The sequence below is a fragment of the Silene latifolia genome, chromosome X (assembly GCF_048544455.1).
Source record: "Silene latifolia isolate original U9 population chromosome X, ASM4854445v1, whole genome shotgun sequence".
NCBI lineage: Eukaryota > Viridiplantae > Streptophyta > Magnoliopsida > Caryophyllales > Caryophyllaceae > Silene > Silene latifolia.
This window is the reverse complement of record NC_133537.1, coordinates 14,898,316-14,912,306: the sequence shown is the minus strand read 5'-3', so window position 1 is coordinate 14,912,306 and position 13,991 is coordinate 14,898,316. Positions and strand designations below refer to the sequence as shown.

The 13,991-nt window shown below is 35.7% G+C and overlaps 1 protein-coding gene and 1 pseudogene across 1 annotated transcript; one reads left to right on the top strand and one right to left on the bottom strand.

Annotated features, from left to right (window-relative positions):
* The first annotated feature begins 9,206 nt into the window (after positions 1-9,206).
* LOC141622999 (SWR1 complex subunit 6-like) lies at positions 9,207-10,348 on the top strand. The gene is made up of 4 exons (XM_074439031.1): positions 9,207-9,492; positions 9,598-9,709; positions 9,791-9,900; positions 9,995-10,348. Exons 1-4 carry the CDS (start codon positions 9,388-9,390, stop codon positions 10,196-10,198), a joined length of 531 nt encoding a protein of 176 aa, XP_074295132.1. The 5' UTR covers positions 9,207-9,387; the 3' UTR covers positions 10,199-10,348.
* Positions 10,349-10,478: 130 nt separating this feature from the next.
* On the bottom strand, positions 10,479-13,648 carry LOC141616913 (laccase-3-like; annotated as a pseudogene).
* Between the last annotated feature and the right edge of the window lie 343 nt (positions 13,649-13,991).

The following is a 13,991-nucleotide window of genomic DNA, read 5'->3' as shown; positions in this document are numbered from 1 at the left end:
AGTTGATTTTTTAAAAAGTTTTGTAAATATTCATCCGGACTCCGATTAAGGCGAAACAAAAGCCTAAATTTATTTATTTTTCGAGCAATTATGGCACGGGCATCCTTCCATCGGGCAATTATATTCTTGTCATCGGTCATGTTCACTACCATGTAGGAAGTGTGATTGTCGTCGACGTTCCATTTACGGGACACCTCCAATTTGAAGACAAACTCCCGACCAATGAAGACCCCGAGTTTTTCAGGTGCATCTTCACTCTAAAGGTTTTAAATAGTCAAACGAAATTAATAGTCAAGTGGCCAATGAAGAGCCCGAGTTCTATAATGCGAAATAGTGAGAGTAAATTTTACCTGGTCTTAGCGATCAAGTATTTTGCTTGCAGTCTTCTTAATCTCCTTGGAGATATGAGTCTCAACCTTGTCACTTTAGCAGAACCACCGCTTGGGTCTCTCACGATAAACTTGGTTTTGAATATGCAATTATAATCAAAATATCAACGTAAGGCAAAAAATCAATTATATTGTGAGGTTAGCTATGATCCACCAATGTTAATGTTAAATATACCTGAGTATAATTTTTGTTTGCTTTTCTCCCTCAAGCATTTTTCTTTACACTCCAGCTTACCATCTTCGCCCTTCGTAGCTCCCTTATAACAATTTTTGCATGACATTACCAATGTCGCTCAAGGTCAACGTTCGTTATGGTAGCCAAATGTCCCAATAACCAGCCTGGAAATTTAAGAATTTCATAGACATGATTGTTAATAGTCATTATTCTATAAACTTTAACATGTAGGTTGTTGTTCTATACCTTGCCAGATTTCACTTTTTATGTAATAGTCCGGATGAGTTCTTACCTTATTAAGTCACAAGAGTCGTTTGATAGCTCAGATATTCTGGACACAGATGAAGTTGGTAATTCACGATTCCTGATAGAATTTGGAATTTAAAAGTGTAGTCGAGTAAGAATTGTAACACCCCCATTTATTTATGAGCCTTTAGCAAGACGTTCACAAATAAATAGGACTGTTACCATCTCGGTTTCCCGAGGTAGTGAATAACAAAGTACAACAAACCAAAGTACTTTAAATAAAAATTTAACTATTACATGTTTATTACAACTTAACCAAAATAAAACTTAATATAAATTAGAGTACAACTCGCAGCGGAGAATAAATAAGTGATTAAACAATCTATGTGGTTTAGACTTCTAGGTAGACTGGCCAAATCCTCGCAGCATTCCCATAAGCTTTCAAGTCAGCTAATCTTTAGTACCTGTCAAATCTGCTCCCCATTATAGTTTATCACAGGTGTTCACGAATACACAGTCGACCATGGGGTTCAGTAGGAATAAACACTAACAACAAGAATATACGATAGGCAATCCAATTCAATTCACATTGCACTACTCCCTTAATAACGTGCTCCTTCTCATAACTTAGCACACCTCCCTTAACAACGTGCTCACATTACTTTGGTTCCCTCCCTTAACAACGTACCACCATTATGTAATAGTACCCCCCCCCTCCCCCCTCTCACAATGTACATATTACCATCTCCCAAGAGTACAAACTCCCATTCACAATCAACGATAACAATTAATTCACCTCATCACAATTATTAATATCAACCAACACAATGCAATATAACTCCCCCTTCCAACAAATACGATAATATCAACCAACACATTGCACTATAATTCTCCCTTTTAACAATTATAATAATATCAACGTATGAACAATTCACATATGATCCACTTTAATATAAATCAATCATTATATCAAATATTAACGAACAAGAGTTGAGTAGGATTTATCCCTACCTCGCAAGCAATTCCAATAAGCAGCGCAAGCGATCCAAATAATTAAAGCAATCCGAACCTGATTATAATTTCTTCAAAAATCGTCACCTAACATAAATATTATAATTTTCCATCAATTATTAATTATTACCTTCCATTATTATTTATAAATTATATTCATTATTCAAATTTTTTATTTATTATTATTATTAAAGGATTACATTATCAAAACCCGATTATTACAAACCTGAGTAACCCAAATAAAAACCCGTCACAACACCCAACAATACCCATAAACCCCTGAACAACTCCCCTCTTTAGCCCGTGTAACCCATCAATAGCACCCACGACATACACCCCAAATAACTCGTCTTATTACACCCAAACCCGACAAACCACCTCTGCCACCTGCCCCACCGTGAGCCTCCACTTCCAGCCACCCAACCATGCCCTAAACACCAGCTACAACCGCCTCCAACCGCCACAAACTCACGCCCTAGCAACCACAAGCACGACATCATCATTACCGAAAACCCGACATATACAAACTCCACGTTCAAACTACTATCTACGACAACCACCACCACACTACAGACCACCACTATCCCCCACCGTGTCCTAACACCACCGCCAACCACCCACGACACCTCTATCATCCTACCCAACAACTACAACCGTGAATAGCAACAACAACAACCTACGACACAACCATATTCCAAACTCCACGTGCCACCAGCAGCCACCACCCAAGCCTACCACCTCCTAGCCCGCACCATGACACACATCGACGACCACCAACCACCAGCCTAGCCATCCCCTACAACCCGTTTAAACATGCCCTAAACAACCTCTCCAAACTCGACACAAACTAAACACAAACACACACTCACCACCTATCACCACCAGTGACCACCACCGTGGTCTCCCTTGACCCACGGTGGTCCCATCACCATCCACGACCCTACACGATAACCCACGACCACTCATACACGACACACAACCTAGATACTACATAAACACCCAAACGACCACCCACTTGACAACCACTGTACCAAACACCAATACTCACCACCCCAACACCACCAATAGGACCTCCCACTGCTGACCTAACCAATCACTCAAGTCCTAGGTCAAGACGACAATCACACAAGGTACAAACTCCGTCTTAAAGGTTCACGACATCCCTCTTTTAGACGCCTAATCCGCCACCCATGGTGGTCAACTGACAAGGTTAAAGTCGTATCACCTTAATCAAAGTAAACCTAAATTACTACTAACTAATAGCTAGCGGTAAGAAGGGTCGAATCCACAGGGTGGCGAGGTAATTATTCTAGTTTGTTAATATTTAAGTCTGTCTTAAAGTAACCAATTTTGGGGGGTTTTGAATGTTTGATTTCTAACAACTAATAACAAGTGAGATAAAGATGAATAACAATAATATTAAAGAGTCTAGAGATCGGGTTCACTAGGTAGTCATCAAAAGGTAAGGTTTAATTCATTGATTGAGCAATTTATATTGTTGAAACTCATATGATCGGTCGATTCTAATATATCTTTTTAGATCTAAACTTAACATGCAATAGTTATTATTAAGTCGGTCTAATTTAATTATCGTGGCCTATACTAATCTTAACCCTGTCGGTGATAATCTTAGTTTATGCAAGACTAATTAATCAATTCTGATCAGTAATTAATCAACTAGATTTAAGATGATAATTAAACAACAATCAAAAGCAATTTAACAATCAATTCATAAGTAACCCCTCTTTTAACAACCTAAATCCCCTTTCACCCTAGATAAAAGATTTAGCTACTCATACTAAAGGGAAGAACAATAATGAGTAACAATTGTCCGTATTTTGGAATTCGGGTTGGATGTCGAGCTAGGTGTGAAAAAGATGGTGTATTTCTTAGTATGTTATTTGTCCCACATTGAAAAATAATGGAGGTGTTGTGAATATACTACATATAAATAGTAGAATTGTCCCACATTGAAAGATTAGTACTCCCTCCAATTCCATATTTTCTTCCCATTGTTTGTGGGCACGGGAATTAAGGAGAGGAATAAAATAAGAGTAAAAATTTGGTGGGGTTTGGTGGTTGGAGAGAGGGATGAATAATTATGAGTTAAATAAAGAATTGTGGGGCTAAAACATTAAGGAAAGTAATAAAATATGGGTAAAAGAGTTGGGTGGGGTTTGGGTGATAGGAGAGAGGGATGAATAAAATAAGAGTAAACGTTTCCAGAATAAGAAAGGGAAAGAAAACCTGAATAATCCGTTTTAGGAAATAGGGAAGAAAATATAGAATATGAGGGAGTATAAGGTAAGGTGATCTTATGATTATAAATAGAAGTCATCCTTAAAACTTGGGAATCAACCCAAAATCTTGAGTCACTTAACTATTGTGAAAGAGAGCTCTTAAGAGTTTCTATTATTAATGGTTAAAATTAAAATTTAACAAACTACAATAATTTTGTTGTCACTAAATTGTATGTTTGCTTATAGTGGCCAAAAACATAGATGTGTTTATCTTTTACGCATTTACGGTGGAATGATAGCAATAAGATGATCATAGGAGTATACATTACATGTGCGTTGTGTAAGAAAGAACATAAAAATGAACTCTGTTTATCAGTAATTAGAAGATTAGTTATTATTATGTAAGACGGTCTTATTAATTGAACAAATTTTTTTGAAATGACTAATTTAAAAGCATCAGATGTTTAAGAAAATTGTCCATATTTGAACGGTAGGTATGTGGTACAAACAAAATATATACTCCCTCCATCCCAGTCAATAGTTTACATTTATTTTATTCCCTATTACAAAATACAGCAAATGTAAACTATTCATTAGTTTCACACCTGTCTTTATATTAATCATAAGGGCTATCAAAGGGCCTCGATTTCCTTACACTTATGATGATTAGTACTTAATAAATTTTGATAGAATTCGAGATAACAAAGCTTTAGAGGCTACTCAATGTTTAGAATCAAGTACGTATCAAAAGACTATAAGGGATTAGGATATTTTATTTTTTAAGAATTATGTGACACTCGGATTTGAATTTCGAACCACCTATTCGATAATGTTCTATAACTTAGTTTTAAAATAATCAAGGTCATCAACTCATACGAAGTATTTCAAACTAGTAATTTAAGAAAAGACGGTGTCACTTCCGTAGTGTGTGTCATTAACTAGAGTTGACAAACAAACAATAAACCTCACTAATCAATACTCCCTCCATTCAACTCCACTTTACATGTTTGCTTTATCACGTTTGCCAACGCGACTTTTACGCGGTAAATATCTTTAGCTACATATTTGCAAAAATTATAAAAGTTAGATATTTTTAATGTACTCTTAAAGACGAATCAAATAAGATCCCACATGAATATATTTTAACTTATATAACGAGATAAAATTGAAGTTGAATGTACGTTTGTGAATCAATATATATAACTAAAGGAGACTTTTTTTTTTCTAATCATACTATTAGCATTAGAAATAGGAGATAATTAATTACTTACAATTTTTCTATTATAATTAGGAATATAATTTTCCTATTAGAAATGAGAATTAATTAATTATTTTAAAAATTTCCTATTAGAAATAGGAAATAAATTAATTATCTACAATTTATTAATATTAAAAAAATTATTCATTAGTATTTTTTCAATTTTTATTAAATTAGAAGGAAAAAAACATTTGATATATTTATAATATCCAATTTTATAACAACTTTCGATTAAAAAAATTAGGCATTATGAGGCTAAAAGGCCCTAGGGCGAACTGGGTTGTGACAAATGTGCATGCATGTACTACATGAAATTTACTCATGTAAAGAGTAAAATGAACGCTGAAATATGTCCTACGTCTTTTGTTATTGCTAATGTCATATTTAATTATACATAATACGAAGTTTATTTTTTCAAATGTCATATGTATTTCTCCTACTAATTTTAAAGTTATTTCCCTCACAATACACTTCGACTTCTATTGATAATTTATTATATATTATTTACATTCATTTGTCATTATATAAAAGTATATTAATCAAAATTTAAATAAGATATTCACAAATTATTGATAAGTACAAAGGTTGATATCTATTTTTCTAGGAGTATTAAAAGATAAAGAAAGTTGCTGCTAATTTGCGAATCGAAATTTCATATTATGACAAATGAGTAAATGTTTTGAAAAACTTTACTGTGCGATTGTTTTACAATTTAAAGTAAAAATGGTACCACGAGTAATAAAATAGATTTGAATGAGGCTTGAAGGTAAATTAGATACATTTATTATAGAAATATGTATAAGGTTAAGATTCAATTCAAGCAACAATCAACATTAAAAAAAGTCATGAAAAACACATAAAAGGGTAAGACTTAAGAGTAGTGTTTCCCTAACATAAAGAAGACCGTCTCTCTTAAGCTTTTCTTCTGATAAATTTACATGCATGAAAAACGGTACTATTCAATTATATGGAGCAAACTAATTATTGTTGATGCTATATATTTTTTTTGTGTAAATTGAGCACATCATCACTATAATTTAGGGAGAGATACGAATTGGAGAAGGGTGAGACATATTCGTCATGCATAATACGATGCTTTAACCACCTTTAGGCAAAAATATAAAAATAAATGAAACAATTTAAACCTAAAAGGGGGTCACATACTTGCTAACTCTTCTATAGTTCTCTTTCGCATTAATATTCTCATGAAGTTAATGACATTTATTTTATATTAATAAAAAATGATTATACTGCTTCGTACAATTTGTGATTTATAACTTTTAGCTAACTTATTTGAACTTGCTTAAATTTATATATTTTAAGTGAAGAATATTAATTATAAATATGATAAAGATAAATTTTGATCTTTAATTACCTCGGAGATAAAAAAAAAAACTCAATTTTTATTTTCTTACAATATACTAATTAAAGGTCATAATGTAAAACAGGAAATTACACCACAATCTACTATTTCAATATGTCGATGATCAACACTCAAAATAGCACATTTGTTATTTAAATAGTGTAAAAACTCTCAAATGCTAAAAAAAATGTTCAATCTGTCGTTATCAAGCAGAACCTAAGTTTCTGCATTTTTTTTTGTCATGTTCAACTTAATCTTTACGGGATGTAAAAATGATGAAATTCAGAAAGTAGCGGTTAGTTTTCTGTTAGTTAGATGGACTTTTCAAGAGAGAGATGAAAGCTTTGCATTTTAGACCGTTTTATGTGTGAACCGAAGGGATTAAGTAGTGGGCTAAAGGTTGTTTCGAGTGGGAATGAGGTTGATTGCGACGAGTTGGTTGACTAAAGTTTTTTGTTACTAGATCTAGAAAGGGGATAATAATTATAAGATAATAAAATTTGAAGAAAAAAGGACAATAAAAATGAGATGGAAGTAGTAAGATTTATTTATGCAAAATGAAATAAATAGAAAAGTTCGTGTATATATATACTATTCAAACTTATTCAGTTTACAAACATAGTATCCAAGCACTTTTTTTGAGTATCTGGAATGGAGGTAGGGGAAGGGACGAGAAAAAGACTAGGATGGGAAAAGGGAGAGATATAAGAGGGAAGATTGTTTCTTAAACTTTTCTTTGTTGAAGGAGAAATAGATTTTCGATAAGGGAGACGAGGATCCATATCATCTGGAGTAAAGATTAGTGTTTCATGGAGGTGAATGTGATTTATGACGTCTTAGATGTAAAACGTGGCAGAAAGGTAGTGATAATGGTAGTGGATTGGAGGTTGTTTCAAGTAGCAAGAACTAATCACAGTGGCCGATGTTTTATTTCGCTGTTAAATTAGTGGGGGTGGAGGGAGGGTGCATTTGTAGAAGGTGATGAGTTTAACGAGGATAGTGATAATAAATAAGGTTATTTATCAGCAAAATATCGCTTGAGTTAAAACATATAGGTAACATGAATAATAAGAAGAAACCTTAAAAGATCATACTGATAAACTTAATCTTTACCCCATTAATCCAAATTAAAGTAAAATCTTAATTCTAATAACATTGTCGAGAGCAAGGGTTAGTTTCCTTGGATTGTGGATTTTCCTAGAAGTGGGGGTTTAGTTTTTCACTTGGTTGGATAAAATTGAGAGAAGTTTCGAAGACAATGATCGATCTTTCAAGGGATGAGATTATTTTAGATCATGTGTGTGAATACGGAAGAAAAATAGGGGTGATCTGCATGAAGGATTTTGTTTCAAATGAGAAGATGTGTGGGGGGGGGGGGGGGCAAGACTATTGTTATAGGGGGGGTGTCATAAGCAGCCTCAGCCATGTAGTATTGCGTTGGAATTTGGTTCACATTCAAAGGTACGTCTATAGTTTGACCGGGAGATATAACATTTAACTACCCGTAAATGTTTTTACGTAACTACCATTTGACCCAACAATGATTAAATTATGGTTGTTATTCTAAAGAAGGAGATTTGTTGCATCATTGAGTTGATTATGCAAAGTAGATACTATTATTTTACTTGACCAATTGAAAAACAAATAGGTATTAATGAACAAAATTTAAAAACTCTCAGTCCCAAGTATCATATATATAATTTTCATATTGGTTTTATTTTCCTAAAAAAAACAACATTGTCGAGAGCAAGGGTTAGTTTACATTATATGGTGGATTTTTCTAGAAGTAGAGGTTTAGTTTTTCACTTGGTTGGATAAATTTGACATAAGTTTCGGAGATAAGGATCGATCTTTCAAGTGATAAGATTGTTTTAGATCATGTGTGTGTGAATAGGGAAGAAAAATAGGGGTCTGCGTGCGTGAAAGATTTTGTTTCAAATGAGAAGATGAGGGCCAAGACGGGGGAGGGGGGGTATAAGCAGCCCTAGCCATGTAGTATTGCGTCGGAATTTGGTTCACATTCAAACGTACTTCAAAAGTTTGACCGGGAGATATAACATTCTAACTACCTCTAAATGTTTTTACATAATTACAATTTCATCCAGCAATGATTAAATTATGGTTGTTATTCGAAAGAAGGAGATTTGTTGCATCATTGAGTTGATTATGCAGAGTAGATATTGTTTTCCTTGACCAATTGAAAAACAAACGGGTATTATTGAACAAATTCTAAAAACTATGAGTCCAAGTATCATATACGAGTATATAAACTTCATATTGGGTTTATTTTCCTAAAAAAAAAGTATTTTATTAATCAAACACTCTTTTATTCTTTTGTCAATATTATGTTAACGAGAATTATTTGTTGGTCATGCGGCATACATAAAATCTTAGACATGAACGATGTATTATACGTCTATATTTCATTTTATTGTTAAATTTATCACACATTATTTTAGTATCCGTGCAACGCACGGGCAAGAAAACTAGTAGTGTGTAAAAGAGAAACATGTAGAGTGGAGTTGAATGGAGGGAGTAAATGGGTATCTACTATCTAGGGTTAGCATAAAAAAAAGGAAGAAAAATTGATAGTGAAATGAAATCGAAAAACCATTAATGAATGTTATATTTATAATTCTTTAGAAAGGTGGCAAGTAGAAGTGGAGATTGAGAAGAATTGGATATCTAAGAATTAGGAAGTAGGAATGGAAGAAGAAATGAGTGGTTCAGGACGGCGAATGTCGACTCGTTCTCGTAAGGTCGCTTCTAGAATGGTCGCTGCTCTCGCTAGTCACGACAATCGTACCCAGGTCTACTTTTTATTTCTTCTTCTTCTTCTTCATTATTTGTATATGATGTTGATTGAAACTACTCCAATTACTTGTTCATGATTTGGATTCTAATTATGGAATTAGGCAGCTCTAGCAAGGCTCGAAGCTCTTGAAAACGACAATGCTGCCATTGAAACTGTTCATGTTAATGATGACGATGATGATGCCGACCTTGATGATGATGATCGTGATCTAGGTTTCCATTATTTTGTCTGTTTCGCATCACTCTTGTTTGATTGAATATTATGATTACTTTCTGATTATTTCACTTGTACAGCTTTTATACAGAAGAAGCAGTCCATGAGTATGAAGAGGAAGACGCGTCAAGGCAAAGCTCGCGAAATTGCCAGGAAGGCTCCTAAATCCTTTCTTGACCTTGTTCATGAGGTCTGCTTTTTATTTATTCCTTCTTTTTGTGTTTTTCTTCTAGTTTAGCTTCGAAATGTGTTGTGTAATGCTTCTTGTTTCGTGTTTCAAACAGGCCAATTTGGAATCCTTGCCTCCTCATGTCCCCACTTATCTTAGGGCTGCTGTTGGTCCTCCCACCTCTACTTCTCCTCGTAATTTTTGCACTGTTTGTGGTTTCTCTGCTAATTATACCTGTGTCAGGTGTGGTGTTCGTTTCTGCTGTATTCGTTGCCAAAACATTCACAATGATACTCGTTGTCTCAAATTTGTTGCTTGACTTACTAGTTACTACAAGCCGCTGCATTTCCCATTCAACTCTCTAGGTCTCGGGGCTAGCTTCTGCTTTTAAACTTGTATGAGTATAGTATTAAGCAAAGCTTAGTGATGGTTGTTTAATCTCTTATGCATCATAATTTGTGTTTGCTGCACTGCTCTTACTTTCCTCTCTTAATCACTCTGCTTATTTTTCTGTGTATCGCTATTTATTCGTTTGCAATCCCCGAATGAGTGACATAAGTAAAACAATACACTGAGGAAATATGCAGCAGCCGGCTTCTTGCATTCAAAACAATACATCTATAAGGGTATCTAATGAACTTAATCTTGGCGTAGAGCACTGAAAACAATAGGTTCTCTTGGATGAAGAACATCTATTAGACTTCACTCCTTCAAATAGGTAGCTCTTGCAATTTTTATAAGCGTTTACTGAGGAAAATCTTGTGGAGGAGCTTCTAATGACTCTAGTTCACCGACACCATTCTCAACCAAGAAGAGCATAGCCAAACCCCAGCCAATTCGGACATCAAGGTGACAATGCATCGGCCAAACCCCTGTCTTTGAATAATCAACAAGTAATGGGACTTTACCATGAATATACAATATACATAAATTAGGATAGCAGTATATTCATGTACAATCTGCAAAATTTCAGCTTATATGCTTTGGTCCCTCTAAAGGTGCCCACACACCTCGGGGTACATTGCTTGTGTACTCAAGTGTACTCAACTTGCACATGGGGAACTGGAGGGAAGTCTGGTAAAAACACCAGGGGTATTTTGGTACAATGCTTGCATATGGAATTCCTTTCCTTTTCGGCACACTAAAGATACATTGTTGATGCTTGCTGTGAACCTAGTATTATTAGGGGCTTGACATTGGAAGTTTGGACGGGAACAATTAATAACACCCAGTCCTACAGCAAAGAAGCAAAGAACAGGTTATCGTTGATCACAAGTGGGACTTTCCCCCTTGAGTTAAGGGCTCTGATTAGGCAGTGAATGTGCTGGCAGTGTTGGGTGTCATTCCAGACTTGTAGTCGTGGAGATATTTGCTCTTGAGTGACCTCCTATGTGATTTTTACTATGACAAGACTTGTATTCAAGAATTGTAGTTGTGGTGGTGTTGTCAAAGGCTATACCAGGAGTGCTGGTGTAGGCCGTAGGCTGTTGTTGCCAATTTGCCATGAAGTTGCTTCCCGGTGGTTGATTAGCATTATCTAAGACATTGGTTGTTTGACCTGGTCCAATTATGAAGACATTGGTGGTAAATGGCTTTTGGTAAGCCGCATCTGCCTCGACAACTGTCATTTGGTGGTTTGCAATTACGAGAAGGAGCTGTTGATTGGGTGCAACATTGATAACCCGCAAAAGAATTGTCTCACCCGCTTGCACTGTGTATAGTGTCGTATCTGTTTGGCAGTAAAGACAGTTGTAATATCAAGCTCTATTCAGGTAAACATTGCTTTGACCATGTGCTTATCTAATGTTGCCACATTTCCAAAAACTAGGTCTTGTACTTATATACTTCATTCAGACTGCTCTGATATTGTTTTGTTTATCTATAAAAGATATGAAATCATGTGCTTATCTAATGTTGTAGATATCAAAATTCAAGGTGATGGTTGAGAATACTTTGTTAAACTGATGTCTGAGTTCCACTTTTAATATTTTACTTGATTAAACTGTTAGAGCTCTGCTTAATTTGTGCTATAGGTATTGTATATATTTGAAAACACATCTGCTCTATCTTATGGTTCAATATTAAGGTGGGCGGCGTGGTCCTATCTAGGTAAGCAGTAAGCTACATAATGCATCTGGCTTTACATCTTAATTTTGACATTTACTTATCTGGTTGAGGATGCTTTATCTAAAGGACAGAATAGTAGTTGGGACTAACCTGTGCTGGAGCATCTGTAGAGATCACGGGTTGACCGTTAATAGTGTCTGCATCAGAGATAATTGGAGCTGCTCCTTTTATAGTAGCCTGTCGAATGACGTGCATTGGATCTCTGTTCCACCATTCCCCTCTCAAAAACCATTTTCAGTCACCCTCATAATTCTCATAATTTTCACATTTGTTATAGCATTAGCATGTCCGAGTATTTTCTTTACCTAGAAGAACTAGGAATTCTCTTGCAGGTTTTGAGAAGGGGTATGAAGATCCGAGCTTGGGGTATATAACGAGTGGACCGTATACAGTGGTTCCCAACCATTTGCTGCGAGCATGCCACCAAAGAGTACCCTCTTGGTTTTCTATCGGGAACCGGTATGTGTAGGTTCCTCCTGGCTTAATTGGGCACTGTGTAAATTATACTGCTCTGTTTGCCCATGGTGTTCTCATTTGACGGATTTCATGCCTGAGTTGATTATTCGAAAAGTGATGGTTAGGACTTGGGATATATCAAGGTTGCTGAAGGCTCGGATTAATATACAAAATGGGTTCTGATATTTACGAGATACCGAGTCACTTGGCAGTGCAGAGTGATATTGTATCTACCAGCATTTGTGACTTTGACTCTTAGGGTGTCTCCATTGCGTACCTCCAGAATTGGCCCTGGATATTGACCATTCACTGTCAGAATGTGTTGGGTTGTGTACACAATCGACTCACTGGTGTTGGTTTAATCTTTTTTTTTTTTTTTTTTTTTTTTTTTTTTTTTGTGTGTGTGTGTGTGTGTTCTTTTCTTTATAAACAGATACTCCTAAACAGCCTAAATTACATCTTTTGCCAGCTTATGGGCTACTTTGTTAACACCCCCAGGACAATGACTAAGGGTAAAGCAGTGAACATTATTAGCAAGTTTCTCGAATGTCTTGGATAATGAGGCGGATATGAAATTAAGGTCGTCGAAGTCCAGCAACCTGCATCACAAGCTCCAGACAGTCAGTACTAATATCCAAATGAAGCTTTCCTTTTTCAATCGCCCACCATGTCCTCTTCTAAGAGCCATAGCCCCTGAAGCGCGTCAGCAGCAAAAAAAAAAAAAAGAGCACAATCAGTGTCAGAGCTATAACCACACGTGTCAAACATAACCCATCCACCAGCAGCACAACAATTAGTTTTCCATGTGCCATCACATTTAATTCGGCTACAGTTGTTGCAACCAGATCGTCCAGAAATAAACACGGAAGAAATTCTTGAGTCTCATCTCCAAAGTATAGTCCTCCTGCTCAATAGATAAATTCCTACTAAAGTTATCCTGAGAAATTCTAATATTGCACAGATTCAAGGCTGTATTGGAAGAGGCAATATGAATCTGCAACATTCTCATGTGCATTCCCCAGTCAACCTTATTAGTTCCAAATATCCGATCATTTCTAGCACACCATGTCCTCCGAAGAACAGCCATGGAATTAATAATCCTTGATTCAGGGAGAGGAAGCTTTCTAAGGAAGCAAATCCAATTGGACGGTGGACGCAGTTTGTGTTCTCCATCATCAAGCTCCATTTTGCATCTAAAACACTTCCGTTTACAATATTCCTTTTGTGCATAAAAGAACCCCGTACGAAGTTAGACATGGCATACCTCCAAATTCTGAAAATGAGTTTCGATAAAGCTGCAAGCCTGCAAGTGCAAGTGCGAAGGACAAGAACAAACCTAGAAAGAGCCCACATTTTATGGTGCGCGTCTCCATCTTGCTCTGTTTACTGTGTTTAACTCTGTTACGATACTAAGAGTAGCGCAGACTAATTTATAGTTTTACAAGACCTACTACCTTATTTTCCCCTAATCCCTTGCCTTATTTTTTTAAAAAAGGGAGGATTGCCGCGAGGATTTTGCATAGTACGGA